At 40.2% G+C, this 22833-nt stretch overlaps 1 protein-coding gene across 1 annotated transcript; it reads right to left on the bottom strand.

The window, feature by feature from the left end:
- Positions 1–9153: 9153 nt before the first annotated feature.
- On the bottom strand, positions 9154–22734 carry yipf4 (Yip1 domain family, member 4). The gene is made up of 6 exons (XM_078557315.1): positions 22501–22734; positions 16516–16669; positions 14308–14479; positions 12382–12459; positions 12156–12269; positions 9154–9974 (listed from the first exon to the last, which is right to left on the bottom strand). Exons 1-6 carry the CDS (start codon positions 22586–22588, stop codon positions 9837–9839), a joined length of 744 nt encoding a protein of 247 aa, XP_078413441.1. The 5' UTR covers positions 22589–22734; the 3' UTR covers positions 9154–9836.
- Between the last annotated feature and the right edge of the window lie 99 nt (positions 22735–22833).

Raw genomic sequence — 22833 nt, 5'->3', positions numbered from 1 at the left:
CAATCTCAAAATCAGAGGTTGGCATCTAGGACCGAGATTAGGAGAAATTTCTTCACTTAAAGGGTTGCGAACTGTGGAATTCTGCATCCCAGAGAGCTATAGATGCTCAGTCTTTGAGTATATTCAACACCAATTGAAAGATTTTTGGGTGCAAAGGGAATTGCAGGATATGGGGTTAGTGCAGAAAGATGAAGTTGAAGTGGAAGATCAGCCATGATCTTGTTGAATGGTGGAGAAGGCTCAAAGGGTCAAATGATCTCCTCCGACTCCTATTTCTTATGCTCTTGTGTTTAAGACAACTTTTAGCCACATATCCAAATATCTCATTGTTCGGTTCACATTTGATTTTTATCCGTTTTTACCTCTGTGAAAGGCCTGGGAAGTTTTTCTATGTTAAAGGCATTATATGAATGTAAGTTGTTCTACAGACTGTAAACTTATGCTATGTGATCTACAATATATTATCATGGCTACTAATTTGTGATAGTTGGATAATTAAAATTTTGTAATGCTACCAAGTATCATGACAGTGTTACCACTATTTCAATGATCAAATAATGTGGTTATGCCAACATTTTCCTGAAAATTGGTAAATCAGTGGCCTTGATTATTATTTACTTGTTTAGACTTATTGTGAAAAAAAATCAGACATGAAATTCTAACAAGAATCCAGAATGCAGAGGAATATGTTAGGGAAAACTTCCCAATCTTTAGGGAAAAACTTTCACTTGAAGGAATTGTATTTCTGTGAGTCTGAGACAGAGGCAGAGATCACTTTGCACAGGAGATGGGTATCCTGCTGTGTAAATCAGGAAAAATATGATCTGTCCGTCCTTGGCCTGCTGCAATGTTCCAGTGAAGCTCAACGCAAACTGAAGGAACAGCACCTCATCTTCCAACTAGGCACTTTACAGCCTTCCGGACTTAATATTGACAATTTCAGATCATGAACTCTCTCCTCCATCCCCACCCCCTTTCCGAGCCCCTTTTTCCAATAATTTATAATTTAAAAAAAAATATTTTTTCTTTTCCCACCTATTTTAAAATTTATTTCAATTTATTGTTTTATCTCCCCCTTTTAGCCCATTTCAATCCCTTCCCCCCACCCCACCCCCACTAGAGCCATCTGCCACTAGCTTGTCCTGCTTGCTACCCTTAATGTCCCCATTAGCACATTCCTTAGGTAATATCACCACCGTCAACATCCTTTTGTCTATGACATCTTTGGCAATCTCTTCTTTGCCTTCACCTATCAATGGCCCCCTATCGAGCTCTACCTGTCCCACCCCCCTCTACCAGCTTATATTTCACCTCAATTCTCTATTTCCTTAGTTCTGATGAAGGGTCATATGGACTCGAAATGTCAACTGTATTCCTCTCCGCAAATGCTGTCAGACCTGCTGAGTTTTTCCAGGTATTTTTGTTTTTGTTCTAGATTTCCAGCATCTAGTATTTTGCTTTTATATTAAAATATGATCTGGACTAGTTTCATTCTCATAAGGTGGTCCAAGAGAAATTTTCCAGTGTTTCTCCCCCTAATTAGCCTGTTTTTATATCTGTTTACTTTCTTTTCTCAGGAGATTACATGGCTGCAGTTGTGTGGGATGGTGTATGCTTCTGAGTCACAAGGTTCCAGGTTCAAGTCCTACTCAAGGACAAGCACTTCTCCTTAGGCAGTCCCTCAGGTTTGAGGATGACAGGCTTCCACTCCGATTCAATCGTTTGAGTCCAATGTGTGATCTGCAGACTCTGCCATATGCAGTGCAGGTGGTGCTTGGAGGGCGAGTTAGATGAGTTGTTGGGAGGTTTGTGCACTCTCTTTGATGCCTCGATTTTGCCTCTGCATGTTCCCAACAAAGTCTCTCAATGTGTCTGGTGCCTTCCCAAATGAGCCTTCTCCATTTTGGTCAGTCATGAGCCAGAGATTCCCATCAGTGGGCAGGGATGTTCCACCTCTTCAAGGATGCTTTGAGGACATCCCTAAAGCATTTATGTTGTCACCCTGGGAGTCTCCTGCCACGGCCGAGCCCTGAGTAGTTGCTTCAGGAGTCTGGTATCAGGCACACAAATGACATGTCCTACCCCGTGGAGCTGGTTTTGAGTACTTAGCATCTCAATGCAAGGCATGTTGACTTGGAAGAGGACGCTGCTATTGGACTACCTTCCTTGCCACCAGATTTGGAGGATCTTAAAGACACCACTGGTGGTACTTCTCCAGTGCTTTGAAGTGCTGCTTTAGGTTGTCCAAGTCTCTGAAGCATATGGGAGCATGGGGGGGGGTCACAGTTGCCTGGTAACCATGACCTTAATCTCACGTTTGAGATCCTGGTCCTCAAATACTCCTCAGTCAAGCAAAGGCTGAGCTGGCACATTGGCGGTGATGATGAATTTCGTCCATGTCTGCCTTCATCGACAGGAGGCTCCCAATTTATAGAAAATAGTCCACATTTTCCCGGACCTCAGCATTGATCTTAATGGATAGGAGGTGGTGTTATGTTGTGGGAGCTAGTTGGAAGAGGACCCTAGTTTTCTGCTTTGATCGTGACTATATTCAAGAAGGGAGACAAGTCTGATTGTTGGAACTACAGAGGAGTCTGCTGTCTACCACAGGGAAGATCATTGCAAGGATCCTCCTCAATCACCTCCTCCAAGTGGCTGAAGAGCTCCTTCCAGAGTTGTAGTGTGGTTTTGCCCATCGATAGACACCACAGACACAACCTTCATTGTGTGGTAAATCCAAGAAAAATGCAACAGCATCAAACATTGTATATGCTCTTTTTCGACCTCACAAAAGCCTTTGACTCTGAAGGATTATGGAGTATTCTCAAATTTGTCAGCCCTTAGAAATTTGTCAGCAAACTCAGTCTACTCCACAATGATATGCAAGCTGTGATCTTCAGCAGAACCATCTCAGACCCTGTCTCAATGAAGATCAGGGTCAAACAATGCTATGTCATCACACTAACCCTCTTTTCCACCCTCACCACAATACTGCACCTCACCACCAGCAAATTATCTACAGGTGTGGAGCTAATTTACAGAAAAGGCAGGAAATTATTCAATTCCAAATCCAAAATCAAAATCACTCCAACTTTAGTCATTGAGCTCCAGTTTGCAGATGACACTTCTGTGTTCACTTATCCAAAAACTGAGCTCTAAGTCACTGTTGACTCCTCTGATGCATATCAGAAAATGGACCTTTCACTAAATACCATGAAAACTAAAGCCCTCTTCCAGGACTTGAGCACAAAAATCAAGACTGATACTCGAACACTGAAAAAGTGCTGCACTGTCAGAGAAGTTTTTTGGATGGGACGTTATACTGAGTCCTGTCCACCCTTTCAGGTGGATGTGAAAGATCCGTGCCACTATTTTGAAGAGGAGCAGGGGAGTTACCCCCAGTGGCCTGGTCAATATTTATCTCTCAATTAACATCACAAAAGGTTATCTGGTCAGTGTCACGTTGCTGTTTGTGGGAACTTGCTGTGCGCAAATTGGCTGCTGTGTTTCCTCCGTTACAATAGTGACTACACTGCAAAGAAAGTGCTTTGTTGGCTGTTAATCGTTTTCAGACATCCAGTGATCACGATAGGTGCTATATAAATGCAAGTCTTTTTTTTTTCCTCCTTTCTTTAAGAAGCATAAGGCATCACTGGGTGGAGGACCAATAAGTCCTTGTTCACCATCATTCTCGATATGTGAACCTGATGGCATTGTAATTCACTGGCTTTTGAGCATACTGAGGATGCAAAAGTTGCTATATATAAATGTAAGTTCTTTCTTTTTTTTCTTTCATTGAACATCTGAGAATAACAAAAATGTTAATCTGAAGAAAACTTTAGGACTCTCATTTCAGGTAAAAAAAAAGTATTTTGAGGTAATTCTGGAAGTGCTTAGGATAGACAGGAAGATTGATCATTTACAGAAAATCTGTATTAAATTAAAACAGTTCCCAGTCACAGCCAGGAGCCAGGGCTTAGGTTTGTAGCTGCAGGTGTTAGAAAATAGAGGTAGTTTAAGTAAGTTATATAGGTATTTGTGGGTGTTAGGAATGAGTTTTAGCTCTGTTTAAATATGTGTTAAGAAAAGGTCAAATTAAGTTTTAGCTCCACTTTAAGAGGTGCTTGCATTTCTAATGGGATTTTTACGACGGTTGCAGCTCAGGTAAACAAAGAGCAGAAGAATTGGGCTATTGCCTAGCAACAGGGGTCCAGAGAGGCAGGTCCCTCCCACAGACACACGCAAAAGCTAGCAACAGCAGTTTTGATTTGGAAGCTGTTGGAGTTCAGCAGGTTTTGAAGATAGCTGCCAGGCAGAAGCAGCCTAGAAGGGGACAGATAGCCAGTCCCAAGCTAAAGACAGACCCAAAAATTCAGGGGAGTGGAAGAAAAGTCCCAAGAATACCTTCCAGTCAAAGGAAGGACAGGAACCTGGAAAAGGTCCTGTTAAGTGAAGTTAAGAGTGAGGGGCAGAGAGAAAAGCTCCAACCTTCAGATTTAAAGAGACAAAAGATGCAGAAAGCAGATGTAAAGTGAGAACAGCTTGCAAAAGGCAAGAAGGTCCAAAGAGACAACTGAAAGTCTGGAACTCTTTGCTATGGGCATGTGAAGCAGTGGTATTGCTGATGGCTGAGTCGGCGAGAATGTGCGGAAGACAGCTTGAATGCATGTGGTGACCTAGGGAAGGAGAACATCAGGAGAGTTTGAAACCCTAGAGGTGTACGCTTGTGGAAGGCTGAGAGAAATTGTTGGTTTGAGAGAAGATTCCAAAGTGACCTCTTCAAGTGGAGATTGGGACCCCTCATGTGAAAGATGGAGTTCAGTGAGACTGATTGGCTCACGGTGTGACAAACGTCTGGGGTAGGGGGATTTGATGAGGAATCCATAGCATTTGGCTGAGGTGGCATCTATCACTTGGTTTCAGAGTGTGGTATGTCTGACCACAGGGCGTCTATTGGTTACACGGACTGTGTACTTACTGTGAACATTAGAGTATAAGATAGCTTTTGTAAGTTGCGTTATCCTTACAAATCCATATATATCTGTAAAGGTATAGCTGTGGGTGAAGGAGTATTGTCATGTCATCTCGTTTTTTTTTTAAATGTTTCATTCTTTTGTTAAAAGTTCATCAGCTGACTCCTGAGACTGTTCAGTAGCTACTCTCCACGTATGTAAACAAGCAAATAAAAGTTAGGATCTATTAAGCTGGGTTCCATTCAGGGATCAGGCTCGTCCAGAGGTAACCTCAGTTAGTATCATAATGCAAGGTTTCCCCACAACTCAAATTACCAGCCCCTATTATTTAAGCAAAAGTTATTTTTGCAGTCATGCCTGTTTTGGTGAAACCAAATATAGTGATGGGCTAATCTAGAAATAGGTAGATCATTAGAACTTAATTTGAAAAAGGGCAGATCCTTGATCTGAGTGAGTAGTTTAAAGGAGGACCATAAAATTGGTTGAAAGAGTGGGAGAATGGAAGTGGGAATATGGGAGAAAGGAAGAGAGTTGATTAGAGAGCTTTGGTGCTAGGGGAACTGGGAGAAAGATGAACAAGTTTTGCATCAAGAAAGTGGAGTGAGGCAGTGATTAGCTGCTTTCAGCAAGACACGGGAGCAGGGGCTGCAGTGGTGACTACCCACAATACATGTGAACATACAAGAAAAAGGGGATAAGATGGACTTGTCTGTCCAGCCTGTCGTACAGTTGATGTGGTACCATCAACCCAACATGCAATCTCTGTAGGGATGCAAAACAAAAATAGAAAAAAGTATAACCATTTGGGGAAAAAAATAAGGCAAGTTATGATCCTTGAAATTATCTACAGCACTCAAGATAATTCTCACCTAACTGCTGCAACTCCGTCATCTTTCAATCATAGAAACATGTTCATTGAGTCATAATGGCACAGGAGACCATTTGGTCTGAGTCTATGCTAGTTTTCTGTAGGGTAATCTAATCAGTCTTATTCCCCCTCTCTCCCCGTAGTTCTGCAAGTTCATTTTGGTCAAGTGCCCATCCAATTTCCTTTTAAAATTATTCAATCATCATCTCTGCTTTCACCACCCTTGTAGGCAGTGTGTTCCAGGTCATTACCACTCACTGCGTAAAAAAAGTTCCTCACAAGCCCGTCTTTTGCTCAAAACCTTAAATCTGTGTCCCCTGGTTTCTGCACCATCAGCTAATGGAAACAGCTTTTGTTTACTTCATCTCAACCTGTCCTAATCATGTACACCTCTATCAAATCTCCACTCATCCCCATTGCTCCAAGGAGAAAAACTTAGTACCCTGACAGTAACTGCTTTTCCCTTACTGAGGTCAACCCACCCAGCCACACATTCCCTTTTTCAATATATAGCTCAAATAACCTTTCCATCCCAAGATAATCCCTTCCTCACGTCTCCCAAAGTCTGTATGCATAAATACGTAGACAGCAAGCACATGGATGTAGTGGGGACAAGTGGCAGAAGTAGTCAGATTTTACTTGGTTTTTTTTTGAAGTGACGTTATTTTGAATTTTCCCCACCTAACACAATAAACTGACAGCGAATAGACAGTTTCCACAAACAACCAAGCTGAAACTTGCATCTTCATACATTCCAGAAATGAGACAGGACTAACACTTACCTTATTATTGTACAATGCAGAGACCACACAGGATACCCAATACTTCAATCTACTCTTTAAAACTTTAACTATTTGACAGCGTATTTACCATCTGGAAAATTGAGATAAATCAGCAAGATTATAGAAAAAAGTTTGAATCAGTTTCAACAGCACTTCAATTATCTTCAGATTGTATTCCTTTGAGTTCAATGATTTTCAAGAAGTTCAGAAATAGTTTATCAAAGACCAAGGTGGTTTATAGGTGTTGAAATTATATTCCTATCCCCTGCACACAATCAAAGTGCCACTTACAACACTGGTGACCAGTAATGCCTTCATGTCAATGGAAACATTTAATATCACAAATACTGAAATGAATATATTAACAATGTACATATGAACATGGGGCAGGAGTGGGCCACTCAGCCCCTCAAGTCAGCTCCACCAATTAGATCAAGGCTGATCCACCTACCGCTGATAACCTTTCACCCCCCCCCCCCCCACCCCCCTTATTCATCAAGAATCTATCTAGCTCTGCCTTAAAAATATTCAAAGACTCTACATCCACTGACTTTTGAGGAAGAGCTCCAAAGGCTCAAACATCAGAAAATTTCTCATGTCTTAAGTGAGCAACCTCTTATTTTTAAACCACGACCCCTAGTTCCAGATTCTCCCACAAGAGTTTCTTTCCAAGCAGACACTTGGACAGGAGAGAGGATATTAATTCATTTACTGCTCCCTGCTGCAAACTCACAGTTTGGCTTGTCTATGCTATTGCTTATATTCAGAAATCATGAAATTACTACTTGTCCCCATTAGTTATTTTTGGAGGTGTTAATGCATGAGGGTTTACAGCAACTTGTTGAATTGAACCAAAAACTCCTGTAGCTAATTTGAAGCCAACATTTAATTCATATTCCTCTGTTATTCAAAGTCACATGAAAAAGAAAATACAAAACATTCCCAGTGTAATTGGAGGTGGGCTTATAGAAAGCTCTGCAAGATAAACCTGTCCTGACAAGATCTCAACTTAAAAAAATATTTACCAAATTTCTGCAAAAAGCTTAAGCTTAAAGCAGAGATTCAGAGTAAGATCTGAGAATGAATAGGCCAAATAGAGCTAAGGATCAAATGTAAGGGACTTGAGATTTCAGACTTAACATTTTCAATTACTGCAGATCAGTACTCAACAAAGCAAATGGGTTGTTGAGCTATATCTCTAAAACAAGTTCAAATCAAATGTAGTCAAATGTTCTGGTCAGACCACATCTTGTAAACTTTCAAGTTTTGGTGTTAACAGTTCACAGAAGAGCTGTGAGGTTAATCAGTCTAGCAGACTGCATTATGAGGATAGAGTGGAGAAACTTCAGTCTCGAAAGGAATCAATAAGGAGTGATTTTAATTGATAGTAAAGATGCTATAAAAGTAGATCTGGAACATAACTGCAATCTTAATCATGATGTTACACTTTGCCAGAATAACAAAGCACATGTTCAAATTAGTATATAGCAAACTCAGCATGGTCAGGAATCCCTTAATACAAACATTAATAATATAAAGAACAGACTACAGGGTAGGCTAGTACAGTAGAGGCATATCATTAAAGAATAGGATGTCATGATGAAGGGCCGGGGGGTGTTGGGAAGGAAGAGAACTATCAAATCATTCTAGATTGATATACCACCTCACCTAACCAAAAATCCCCTCAACCCCCATTTTTATATTTAAGCTCTAAGGACGGGTTCTTCTGCACATAAATAAAGAGTCCTGTACATGCAAAAAAATCTTTATTTTTGTTTTTACATGTTTCCTAATTGCAGAATTTTTGCATCCTTTTCAGATATTTGTTCTAAAACATAAAAAGGTTTAATTCAGTTATAATGCAGAACAAATCTTAAAAGCCAGGAATGGTCGCTTGCCACATCTGTAAGTCAGTATGCTTGTCATAAATATATTTTGCACCTCAGCACGATGTATAGGTGCACAGAATTGGTAGAGTGCCTTTAGCAGGCCCCAGCAGAATGCATGATCAATAAAAGAGCAAGTCTCTACTGTCATTGACCAAGTAGATTGAGTGAAACATCTGCTTTGACAGTCCAGTAAAATTAAAGCATCTTTAGTGCCACATTACTACTCTTGATGGTGGCAGATCTAAGCAGTTAAGGTACAATAAATATAAAAATGGTTTCAAACAAAAAAAAAACTGCTCATCCAAGATAAGCTAGCCAGTTCAGAAATGGTTTAAGGTCATACTGTAGATCACGTAGAATGGAGTTTGACTAAATAATTCAGCATCTATTTGTCCATTTTTACATTGGATACAAGATATAAACCATTCTTATGGATTACGCACTTCCGCTCCATCACCCAAGTTATTTAAGCTCAGTGATTTTCAAAAAAAGTCAACATGAAGAATGAAATCATGCCGTGCAATTTAAACCCAATACATTTGAGGAAAAAGTCAAATTGTACCTTTGAATCCAAATCTAAATAAAAAGGAACATAATCAGGTAAATAGTATGAATGTTTTTTTAAAAAAAAGCCAAACACAGACACCTTATTTGCAGTTTATTTTACAAATGCATGTTATTCATTTTTGTATACAACAGCCAGGGAGCAGCTAAAAAAAATCCAAGCAAAAGGCACCCAACTTAAATGAAATTTGAACTCATCTACACAAATTGAACTTTTAAAGTGTTTGGAATAGATTTGTTTGGAGGACAGCATTGCCTTAAATAAAGATATCTACAAAATCAACTTCACTTATTAGAATCGCATAAAACTGCACATTTTAAAAAGGTACAATGATCTCAATACACAATGTTTAGTTTTTTCCTTCAGGTTGTTTCAAAATCCAAAATGCATTCGACATAAATGCACATCCTTGGCTATGTCACTCTTGATGCTTTGGCACAGGGCAGTTAGCACTGTTCCACCATCCACTTCCAGTTAAACTGGTCACAGCCTTCATCTTCAGTCCAAGTTGTTTTCACAAAAACCAAAACAGCTCAAAAATATGAATTAAATACAAATGTATTAAGCTTCTTTCTAGTGTTTAAAACCTTAAAGAGCTATGCTTTAGACCTGAAATTAACCACTTGAAGTCTGGAGGCAGAGGTGAAACCTATTTTCTTCAACATGGAGTCAATAGCACTTTTCTTCAACAATTTCCTTTCAACAGACCTTGCCAAACAGAGTCCAATTCCAGAGTTCCATTTTTAGGTCTCTTGAACATCAGACACCAGTGTACAAGGATAAAAAGTAAATATACAGAAGAAATATTGGATATATCAGAAGAGGCTTCTTTGTTTTGAATTCTTCTCCAACCAGCAGGGAAGCAGCACTATAAGCAGCCCAGAATACACCAAACAGCTGAAAAACAAGATTTGTCAGTACAATTCATGATCCTGTTTGAACATTTTTAATACAGTATTCCAGAGTAAAAGAGAAGGTTTGCATCCTCTATTCTACATGGAACAAATTTCAAACCTCGAAATGCACCTTCTGTGAAAGGCACTGACTAGACACTGTAGGTGGTGTAACACTACTTGAGGTTGAAAAGGCTCAAATATTAACTTTTACAGTGCACTAAATACTCCACAAGTTTAACAACCAAAGATAGTGACAGTTAAAGTATGTATCTCTTGATAGTATCACAATATACTAGTGGTCCAGTGGTAATCCTCATGCCACATTTAAAAATAATGATTTGGAACATTTTGAAGTACGGACAACAAGACGGCTGACGTACAAGAAGTGGCTAATTAAGACTCAGGTCATGGAAGGAACATACATCATTTTCTGTCTATGAGATGCAGAGGGATCTGGGTGTCTTAGTGCATAAATCTCAAAAGGCTAGTAAACAGGTGCAGCAAGCATATAGGAAATCTAATGGAATGTTATAATTTACTGCAAGGGGAAATGAATACAAAAGTAGGGACGTTATGCTTCAGTTGTACAGAGCACTATTAAGACCACATCTGGAGTACTGTGTACAGTATTGGTCATCTTATTTAAAGGAAGGATCTAAATGAGTTGGAAGCAGTTCAGAGAAGGTTTACCAGGCTAATATCTTATGTTGTCTTTAGGAAAGGTTGGACAAGCTAAGCTTGTATCCACTGAAGTTTAGAAGAGCAAGAGATGACCTGACTGAAATATACAAGATCCTGAGGTGACTTGACAGGGTGGATGTGATGAGGATGTTCCTTCTCATGGGAGAATCTATAGCTAGGGGTCACTCTTTAAAAAAATAAAGGGTCACCCATTTATAACAGATGAGGCAAAATATTCTGAGGGTCATAAGTCTTTGGAACTCTCTTCCTCAAAAGGCAGTGGTAGCAGAGTCTGAATATTATTAAGGCAGAGATGGATAGATTCTTGGTAAGCAAGGGGGTGAAAGATTATCAGGGGTAGGGGGATGCAGATTTGAGGTCACTATCAGATCAGCCATGATCTCATTAAATGGCAGAGCAGGCTCGAGAGGTCAAATGGCTTACTCCTGCTCCTTGCTCGTATGTGCATCATAATGGTGATATACTGACAGATGCAGTTGCAAGAAATGGCTACATGTCACTAACCATGTGACAAAGCGAGTGATCAAAGTGAAAAAGATCCTTCGACAAGACACATAAAAGAGACTGAAGCATTACCCCTCCGAAATATATCTCAGCTTTTCACATACTCCAAAGTGCAGTAACTTACGCAAACGAAGATAGCCATTCTGGCACAATAAATGTCCGATAAGCAGCAATGAGATGTTGATCTGAGCATGGCAAGAACCTACTACTATTTAAACAGACAGGCAAGGCCTAGGTTTGATAACTCATCCAAAGACAACACTTCTCATACCATAGTGCACACTCAACTATAGTGAAGCATCAGAACAAACTATGTGCTCATGTCTTGGACTTAAACCCACTGCCTTGACTTAAAAGAGGTGAGAGGCCAACTAATCAAATCAAACTTATCTGGGTGTTTGGAAGATTTTCAATGAAAATAATGCCAGTAGTTACAGAATCACACAGTGCAGAAGAGGCCCTTTGGCCTATCGAGTCTGCACCAACACGTGAGAAACACCTGACCTACCTACCTAATCCCATTTACCAGCACTTGGCCCATAGCCTTGAATGTTATGACCTGCCAAGTGTTCATCCAGTCATTAATGGTTGTCAACCTATGGAATGCTTAAGCAGTTAATTTTAAAATGGGCTGCATGTTCCCAATGGACTGGACAGGGGTTTAAGCTTAACCCCCTGAAGGAAGAAGGGAATGGGGTACATGAATGTTACGGATCAAATTATTAACAAACTAACTTGGAAAAAACAGGTCAAGGTTGCCAGTTGAAATCAATAATTCATTTTTTTTTTTCTATTATACAGACTGGATCCCAAGCAGCTTTTGGCCATCAAAATGAATACAAGTTTCAAAGACATTAAGGCATTAAGAAATGTATCACTTGTAAGAATATACCCAGTATGGTCATAATCTAGACAGAGTATCACAGCTAAAAGGAGGACTTTACACAATCACAATAACTCTGTTAAGGGTACTCACCTTTATCACTGTAGATAAAAGCTCAAAGGATCGAACAACCAAAAGGACTGGAACAATTACAATCAAAGGGAGTAAAGAGTACCCAATCACTCCAAGAACCTGACCATATGCAACCTGTAAATTAGGATAGCCAAGTTATATGACTTACACATGCTACAATACCAGATCTGTGCAACAATTATCTAGACTGAGTGTGAGTATATATTAACAATTAAGCAGTACCTACCTCACCACCAAGAACTCGAGCTAATAAAAAGATGGTCAGCGATCCAAATATCCAGATTGTTATAATCCAGGAAACAACCTAAACAATAACAAAACAAGAAATTACCTTCTTCAAAAAAGCAAAATATCAAACTGAGTATCTGACACCTAGTACTGGATGAGCAAAAATTTCCTCTAATTAAATACTGGGGAGACTAAAGCCATTGTTTTTAGTCCCCATTCCAAATTCCATTCCTTAGCGACCAACTCCATCCCTCTCCTTTACACAGTCTGAGATTAAACCAGTCTATTCACAACCTTTGTCACATTTGAGACTGAAATGAGCTTCTGACCTCATATTCATACCATCACTAAGACCGCCAATTTCCACCTCTGTAGCATTGCCTGACTTCATCCCTGTCTCAGCTCATCCACTGTGGAAGCCCTTGTTCGTATCTTCAATACCTCTAGACTTGACTATTTCGATGCTGTCAGATCTTCCACATTCTACCATAAATAAATTTGAGGTCATCCAAAACTCTGCTGGCCATGACCTAACTCATACCAAGTCTTGTTCACCCATCACCGCTGCACTTGCTGACCTACAATGGCTCCTGATCAAGCAACATATTTATTTTAAGATTCTCATCCTCGAGTATTGCTGAAAAGAGACGCACTGTTGAAACTTTTCATCTTGCACTCATGAGGACAGATGCAATAATACCAAATTTCAAAGGAAGCTTCGAGTGCAAGACAAGAGGCTTCAAAAACATGTCTCTTTTCTGCGATACTAAAGTTCTGTAATTCCAAGCAACTATTCTCATCCTCCTTTTCAAACCCCTCCTATCTTTTACAACCTCCCCAAGCCCCACAACCTTCCCAAGGTAGCTGCACTCATCTAATTCTGGCCTCTTAGACATCCATAATTTTAATCACTGCACCATTTGTAGCCACGACTAAAGCCGTCCAGACCCTAGGTTCTGGAATTCCCTCCCTATGCCCCTCTGCCTCAATACCTCGCTTTTCTTCCTTAATACACTCCTTAAAACCTTCCTCTTTGACCAAACCTTTGGTCATCTGACCCAATATCTCCTTATGTGGCTGTGTCACATTATGTTTTATGTTTCTGTGAAGTGCCTTAGGACCTTTTATTACATTAAAGGCGCTACTAAGTTGTTGTTGCAGCCACATTCATCCTGGAGAGTATTCATTCACAATCCTGGCCTCTGCCTTGTAGATGACTGAAAAGTTTTGAGAGCAAGGTGAAACACTCACCATAAAATGCCCAGTCATCTCTTCATCAATGGCTAAAAGCTGAATGGAATCTGAACTGGATTAAGAATTCTTTGGCACAATATATTTTATGCAGCACATCAGGACTGACTACATCTATGTCAGAGTTTCTGTCAGTGAATAAAGCCTCGAACTTCGGACTGCATGGCAAATTCAGCAAATCCCACTAATAGTTTACATGATAGGAACAGACCATCCAGCTCCTTGAGCCTGTTTTCCTTTTCAATTAGGCCATGGATGATATGTACCACAACACCATTTACCTGCTTCTGCTCCCTATCCCTCGAGGCGTTTACTTAAAAAATCTACACATCCCAGTATTGAAAATTTGAATTCATCCAGCATATGCAGTTTTGGGGTAAGAATAACTGATTTCCACCTCCTTTGATGTGAAAAAGTGCTACCTGATTTCATTCAAATCACCTTGTTCTAATTTTAAAATACTGTCTCCTTGCTTGGATACCCCAGCAGAGGAAGTAGAGCAGTAGACAGAGAAACTATCAAATCCATTTATTATTTTGATGGTGCAGTCTCTGAGTTATTGTAATCAAGGATCACACTTTCCACCATATGACAGGAAAAATACTCCATTACGCACTTTTTAACTTTTGGTTGACATCAGTCTTATCTGTTGCTCCATCACCAATACACTTACTCGGAATTGTCCATATAGTGAGATCATTGAAAACAAGAGGACCACAGCCAGAGGCCCCCAGAAGTCAGGATTATCTCTCACGACCTGTCTATTAAATCCCAGTGATGGCATTGGCATCAACACACATCGGATTTTGTAGTAAATATCCTTTAGATCAATGTCCAACTCCTCCCTACAGCATTAAAAGAAAAAGATAATAGAAATGACAGTTCATATGTGAAACATTATACTAAACACCTTAAAAACAAGCAGCAGCCCAAGGTCAGTCTATAAAGGACCATGAATACGGATTCCAATGTCACTGAGCAACAGGCTATAAGGGAATCCCTTTGCTTTCCTAATGTTCAGTTTGATTGAGGCAACCATACTCCTCAGAAGTTTCCCAGGTTCAATTGCCAGCATGTGATCTCAGCAGGGCAGCAGCAAGATTGGTGTACATTTAAACATTAAATGAGAAGGCAGGCTCAGCCTTAATGCCTTTCCCTATACCAACTTCTCAATGCCTGCTACCATTCGCATTCCAGGCTAACAAATGGTGACAGCAGACTGTTAGGCAAATGTCCAAAGTATGACAGGAATGAAGCCATTCACCAGAATCAATGCCTTCAGCAAGGAAGAGGGAGCAAACTGGGTACACAGTAAACCTAGGGAGGTTTGCTATTCAGTACTTATTCACAGGGCTACCATCCAATTTAGCAGAAAGCACAAGGTGTTCTATCTCCAAATGGATAACGTTACTATTTACCACTGAAAATTCAGTTTACTAAATGTATCTCTAATTGTCAACGAAAACCATATTTCAAACCCACAACCAGCTCCATTAAACAAACCATTAAAAAGCACATCAGCTACGGTAGATAAAATTTTATAGCAGATTTTATTTTATATATTGCTATAAAATTTCAAGATACTCATCATTTGTTAAATTAGCCACATTCTTTTTATTGTGCCTCTATCCTCAGAGAACAGAGGGGGAAATAATCTATGCATTTGACATTAACACTATATTAGAGCTTTAAAAAATTCAAGCTCGGTTAAGTAATTTCAAAATATGAGAGGAGGTATTTAGAAACTGGATTTCAAGCTGCTTCCAGCTTTATGATATCATAGTTGTGCTCTCCTTTAGTTAATACTCAACTTACAGAAACATTTCCTAACTTGCATTGTGACTTTCAAGTGCCCAGAACAATGAAATGATGATCTTGGCAGCCTACAACAATACACACGACCAGGCCATCCATCAAGCAGTAGGAAAATCACTATGCCAGAACTTCAGGAGGATCTCAAATGGAAGCCCAAGCAAAACTGATCTGGTTAGACTTTTTAAAAAAAATTATTCATTCATGGGATATGGGCATCGCTTTTATTGCCTATCCCTAAATGAACAAGGGCAATTAAGAGTCAATCACATTGCTGTGGGTCTGGAGTCACAAGTAGACCAGACCAGGTAAGGGCAGCAGATTTCCTTTCCTAAAGGACATTAGTCAACCAGGTGGGTTTTTACAACATTCGACAATGGTTTCATGGTCATTATCAGACTTTTAATTTTTATTAAATTCAAATTTCACCATCTGCCGTGGTGGGATTCGAAATCGGGTCCCTGGAGCATTACCCTGGGTCTCTGGAATACTAGTCAGTGACAATATCACTGTCCCCTTCCCTTCCAGCCACCTTCTCAGCAAAACCAAGAATGGTTACTTGTGGAGATGTGTAAGGAAAAGGGCAAAACCTTTGGAAGTCAAAAAAATTTAGTACATTAAATACAGGCCCTTTTCCCCCTATTTGTGGCTTGCAACAATTAGGCACCGTGTGCCTAATTTCTACTTTGATCTTCTGTAGAACTTTCAGAGGTCCATTTCAATATTATGTATTCAGCCAGATATGTATACTGACAGGAGCACTTCCAGCTAAGTAATGTTAATACTAGCACTGCACTGGGTTAGCAAATTCCTTTTTCAACCCAATGGGTGATCAGTCACAACAAATTTACTAATGAAATTGAAAAAGTTAACTCTTGGGATGTGTGCATTTTATTACTCATCCCTAGTTGCCACTGAGTAAGCAGAAGTGGGCCTTCTTGAACCCCTTCAGTATATGTGGTGAAGGTGCTCCCACAATGCAGGTTTTGTTAATATCCAGATTTTAAAATATTTATCTCACGCATGTACATTACATTAAACATACACATCCCAAAGGAATTAGACATACAGGAGTGGTTTTGTCTCCTCAGAATCATCTTCCTCCACTTCTAGAAGCCATCCGTATCCCCTTTTCCTGAGGAACGCAGTTGCTGAGGCATCTTTTGTAGAATCAGTATCCATATTAAGCTTAACCTCTGGAGCAGCCATAGAACCACTGAGGTCTATAGAAAGATTAAACATTAAGCAGATGATGTCAATGGAATTTTAATGTTGAGTTCCACATAAACTGCACATACAATATGTTTAAACAGATGCACACCCTCATTTTCTCTTGGTCAAAGGTAGGTTGCACCAGTGGATAAAAACCACAAACGCTACAGAGAAATATTTCAATGAATACTCAATAGATTACTTCCTCAAAAATGAATCTTTATTAGCCAACAGAGTTGGACTACAAGAAATACAGGTTGAAAAGTCAGCGTTAGCTGACACTATAATCTTTCTGTCCAATACAGCCACATCTAATTCCCTCTAACATTGTGCTCTCCTTTTTGGCTCTCTTAAACAGCCTTCTAAAACACAATGTGAAGAGCACACATCAACAATTTACATTGATCAGGCTTCTCTCTGTTGCCTTCACCATTCTATCATGCAGCCATTTTCTAGAATTTATTCTGTTGACCTAGATCTCAAGAGGAAGAACATCTTGGACAATGCACAGAGGGTACAAATCTCTTAAGCTGGGTGAATTGTGTAAATGATACAAAAATGCCAGATTCTGCATTGGAAGTAATAATTTTGATTGGCCAATAAGTTATCTGAAGACCTCTTGTGATGTTAGTTCAGTGCTGTCCAATAGAAATTACTGGCAAGTCACAGGTATGTGGCTACAATGACACCAGATGCATTAATTCTAGTGGAAAATGCTTTAATGCACTCACACAAGAAGTCACGGTATTTCATGTATATTATATTCACTTAAAACACCTATCCCCATTATCAAATACGTCAACATCCATATGATTGAGGAGGAGTGTGCTGCTCAGCTCCTCAAGCCTGCTCTGCCATTCAATTAGATCACGGCTGACCTGATTACAACCTCCTACATACTCCTGATAACCTTTCACCCCTCTTACTTATCAACAATCTACCTCTGCCTTAAAAATATTCAAAGACTCTGCTTCCCCTGCCTTTTAAGGAAGAGTGTTCCAAAGACTCATGACCCTCAGAAAAATTTCTCCTCATCTGTCTTAAATGGATGACCCTTCATTTTTAAACAGTGACCACTAGTTCTAGATTCTCCCACAAGAGGAAACATCCTCTCCACATCCACCCTGTCAATACCACAGAGGATCTTAAAGGTTTCAATCAAGTCGTCTCTTGCTCTTCTAAATGCCAGTGAACCTTCCCTCATAAAACAACCCACCCATTCCTGGTATTAGTCTAGTAAACCTTCTCTGAACTGCTTCTAACACATTTACATCCTTCCTTAAACAACTATACCAATACTGTCGCTGGGTCAAAATCCTGGAACTCCCTCCCTAACTGCACTGTGGGTGCACCTACACCACATGGATTGCAGCGATTCAAGGCGGCAGTTCACCACCACCTTCTCAAGGACAACTAGGGATGGACAATAAATGCTGGCCTAGCTGGCGACACCCACATTCCATGAATAAAAAAAAATAGTACTCCAGATGTGGTCTCACCTGTGCCCTATACAACTAGAGCATAACCTCCCTACTTTTGTATTAAATTCCCCTTACAATAAATGATAACATTCTATTAATTTTCCCAATTACTTGCTGCACCTGCATACTAGCCTTTTGTGATTCATGCACTAGGACACTCAGGTCCCTCTGAACCTCAGAGCTCTGCATGCTTCTTTTTTATTCTTCCTGCCTAAATAGACAATTTCACATTTGCCCGCATTATACTCCATTTGACAGATCTTCACTCACTCACTTAATTATGTCCCTTTGTAGCCTCCTTATGTCATCTCCACAAGTTATTTTCCTACCTATCTTTGTGTCATCAGCAAATTTAGCAACACTCTCACTGATCAGTAAACACTTGTACACTTTACTTGTCTTGCCGTTTTACTAAATGCATAAAAAGAATAAAGTGTACATGCATACGCAGGTGCAATGAGTATTATAATCACATTCTCAACAACCATGTTGATTACTTATTTTTTTGACTAAATGCAATTAGTCACATCAGGTTCCCAGCTCACAACAGATGGTCAGATGACTTACATTTGGATAACATGGTAAAATTAATTGGAAACGTTAAAGCTGAAGCAACAAAGTGCATGAAGTCAATGTTATATAAAACTCTGTCTTAACTCTGAAAATGACAAAACTGCAGAAGAAACAAAAAATAGAAAAACGAACTCCCTACTCTTATCAACATTCTGATTTTTAGACTGGCCCCAATAACTGAATATATTATCTGGGAAACTCAAAAGAACAATTTAAAATATAAAGCACTGGAAATACTTCATTTCAATTAGGCCTCTCACTGAGTAAGGAGAAAGTGATTTGATTATTTAAAGTTCAGTTCTGAAAATAGAATTTTCTAGCTTGTTTTCTCCATCCCCACCTTTTCCCATCATACAGAATAAACATATTAGTGAAAGGAATTGCTTCTATATAGGTTAATTTTACCAGCAGCCCATTAATGAAAGAAATGTTAATTCTCAATGCTGAAGTTCCTGCACTTTGTGTGTCATTACACCCATCACAAAACTGTGCCAGCTAGATTCTCAGTCGCATCTGATAGCCTACTCAGGAAAACAGAAAACATGAGGAAGGTGGAATTGTTTTGGTTCCTAGGTCTATATTTGCTCTTTTCATTAAATGGCTAATCCAAATCACACCTTAGAAAGGGAAGCAATTTGCTCTAAGCAAAGATAAAAGAAATAGCAATCTAGGAAACTGAGATTATGTTATGGTTAAGAATTCAAATAGTGGGTTAAGTGGCATTGCTGTTACAAAGAGGAGTGGGATGGAGGGGGAAAAAACAAAGAAAACTAAGTCTAATATAACAATGAGTGTTCTACAAATCCTCAAAATGATGGGACAAGAGTGATAACAGTGCCCTACATAAAGGATATGAAATCGTCCACATTAGCAACTTTGCTTCATTTAAAACTTTGATCCCAAAGGATAACTGTCTACATGCAGATACAACCATTTTCACAATTTACAACAAATTATATTTGGCCTGAAGTCTAAAGTTCTCTCGTAGCTGGTGACATGTATGTCACTAGAAGCAAACACTCAATTTTATCTTCTTTTTGCTTCCATAGTACCCATGTTGATTTCCTCCCATTATTACAAATCCAGCAAATATTACTCCATGATAAAGTAATGTTGCTAGGTTATCTATAGGCACTCAGCACTTTCATAGAGCAAAACCTGAAACGACTAGGTAAAGACAAATGCAGCCTTAATGATTCTTAAAAATATTACTGTTTGCATTTTATCAGATAATGCAGAAAGCTGCATAAGACTGCACTGCATCATTTTGGTGAACATTTAAAATGGCCATCTCAAATCCATCAATTCAGCACTTCAGTGCTATGTATAGTTGAGGGGACAGAATGTATGGTAGCTAGATTGGCTCATGATACCAAGGTAGTAAGTTGTCAAAAGGAGGTAAAGAGTCTACAGAGGGATATAGACAGGTTAAGTGAGTGGGCAAAAATTTGGCAGATGGAGTATAATGTGGAAAATTGTAAACTTGTGCACTTTGGCAGGAATATATTTAAGGAAATAGATAGACTTCTGGACTCTAAAGGCATCAAGGGGTATGGGGAGAGCGCAGGAGTAGTGTTGAGATAGAGGATCAGCCATGACCAGATTGAATGGCAGAACAGGCTCGAAGGGTTGAATGAACTACTCCTGCTCCTATTTTCTATTCTAACAGAAAAACAGTATGCTATTTAAATTGAGAGTGTGTGCAGAACTCTTAGGTGCAGAGGGATCTGGTGTTCTGGTACATGAATCACAAAAGGTTAGTATGCAGATACAGCAAGTGATTAGAAAGGCAAATGGAATGTTGATGTTTATTGAAAAGGAAATGGCATGTGAAAGTCAGGAAATTCTACTGCAGCTTTACAGGGCCTGGGCGAGACCACATCTGGAGGGCTGTATACAATTTTGGTCTCCTTATTTGAAAAAGGGTATAAATACATTAAAAGCAGTTCAGAGAATGTCCACTTGACTCATTCCTGAGATGAAGGGTTTATCTTATTAAGAAAGGTTAAACAGGTTGGGCCTGTACCCATTGGAGTTTAGAAGAATCAGAGGCGATCTTATTGAAACATACAAGATCCCGAGGGGACTTGATAGGGTGGATGCTGGGAGGATGTTTCCTCTTGTAGGGGAGATTAGAACTAGGGAACACCATTTAAACATCCTTTTAAGATGGAGATGAGAATTTTTTGTCTCAGGGTCATTAGTCTGTGGAATTCTCTTCTCTAGAAAGTAGTGGAGGCTGGGTCATTGAATTCATTCAAGGTTGAGTTGGATAGATTTTTGATCTATAAGGAAGTCAGGGTTGGGGGCCGGGGGGGGGTTTCAGACAAAGTGGAATTGAGACAAACAGATCAGCCATGATCTAACTGAATGGCAGAGCAGGCTCGAAGGGCCAAATGGCCTACTCCAGCTCCTAAGTCCTGTGTTCTTATGTAAAGCATAGTAAAGCTTCAGTAAAGTATAACGACAAGCATGGGCAATTTTCACAGCAGCACATTAGGGTCTTTTCTTACCCAAGAATCTCATGAAATCAGTATTATGTAAAATGTTACTACATTTCCTCTCAAACCATGGAAGATGCCCATCTGTATAACTCCCCATTTTATCCTTCAAACTTTGTGGAGCATTTTAAGGCTTCTACAACACTTAAGATGGTTCAATTAGTCATAAATGACATTTGTAACTTTGACAATGGTACACTTGCCCTCTTCATTCTTTTCAGCATCTCTGCAGCCTTTGGTTGAGCAGACACAGGAACACATCCTCCTCCTCCAACACCTTTTCTCTGTTGTCTATTTGAGTGGGATACTTACCCATTTCCATTCATCCAACAGGGTATCACCAGCAATGGCTACTCTTCCCATTCTTACATTGTTGCTCCTAGAGATTTCCACCACATGACGCCCCCCCCACCCCACCAAAATCTATCCATAATCCCCTCATCTACATGCAATCCCATGACAATATCAAAGACACAGGGTCAGCTTCTAACATGTACTCTCATGCCACCTAGATGTACCTCCATCATTTCTCCCACACCTTCATTTGTATCTTGTCAGCCTTGCTTGCTTGCTCCCCACTCCTGACTGTTTTGACTGGATTGCAACTCATAGGGTAGACCAAAGCTATCACCATCAGCCTCACCACAAACTGTGTAAACATTCCTCCTCCTTTAAAGGCCCTCCTTAAAACCCACCTCATTGGCCAAATGGCTAAAACACATCCTAATGTTGCCTTCTTCAGCTTGGCATCCATTTTTGTCTGACTATACTTCAGCAAAGCACATTGGGGCGTTTACCTACATTAAAGGTGCTACAAAAACGCAAGTCATTGTTGAATTATCACAATCCCAGAGAGCAATTTGAGAATATCACCGAAAGTAAAATGCACTGAATACCATTAAAACAAAAAAGTGGCGGAATCTGGGCGAAGTAGTGAGTAGACATTTGGGACCTGGGTTCAAATCCTGCCTCGGCTGACAGGATGAGAGCAAAGTCTGTCTAGCAGTTGTGATAACCTTATAACAAATGGGACTTGGACCGTCTCAACTGTTTGGGGATAGGCCTGCAACTCAAAGCTGCGCCTTATTTAATAGGAAGTCAGGGAGCACAAAATCCAAACATCACTGGCATTATCGTGAAAAAAGGCAGCTTTCCCAGGTCCTTAAGGAATCACCTTTTCCACCACAGCCTAAGGCTCCACCTACGCAATTTGTCACTGCCCCCCGACCACCCACCCATCCCACCCATCTACCTAAACATTCACATAGCAACAAACTTTGGGCCTACCTTCACCGTCAGCCGAAGAGACGAAGGTGAAGTCCCCGTTACCGGGGGTGAAATGCTGCTGCGGCAGCCCGCTGTTGTGCGAACTCATGGCGCCGGTGCCGCTGAAGTGGGGGTGTGAGGGCGAGCGGGCCGGGACTCGAGAGCCCGCGCGGCCTTCCGCCGTTTACAGTCCGATTACCGCTGCCACCCTGGCTCCTCCGACTACGTCACAGAGAAACCGAGCACCTCCCTAGCCCGGCGCGCATGCGGAACCCCTCCCCCAACTTTTTTGGCCGGAAAGGAGGGGGGCGTGGCCTCAACCGGACCAGGTGACACTCCACCAACCCCACCCCC

The sequence above is a fragment of the Cetorhinus maximus genome, chromosome 14 (genome assembly GCF_964194155.1).
Source record: "Cetorhinus maximus chromosome 14, sCetMax3.hap1.1, whole genome shotgun sequence".
Taxonomy (NCBI): Eukaryota; Metazoa; Chordata; class Chondrichthyes; order Lamniformes; family Cetorhinidae; genus Cetorhinus; species Cetorhinus maximus.
This window is presented reverse-complemented; position numbering and strand designations above follow the sequence as displayed.

Excerpts from the sequence above, each read along its gene's own strand:
- yipf4 (XM_078557315.1), bottom strand. The coding sequence starts at position 22,588 with ATGAGTTCGCACAACAGCGGGCTGCCGCAGCAGCATTTCACCCCCGGT. Across the intron at positions 16,670-22,500 it reads CTCTTCGGCTGACGGTGAAG|ACCTCAGTGGTTCTATGGCT; the intron begins GTAGGCCCAAAG and ends ATCTTTCTATAG. Across the intron at positions 12,460-14,307 it reads CACTATATGGACAATTCCGA|GTTGTTTCCTGGATTATAAC; the intron begins GTAAGTGTATTG and ends GTTATTGTTTAG.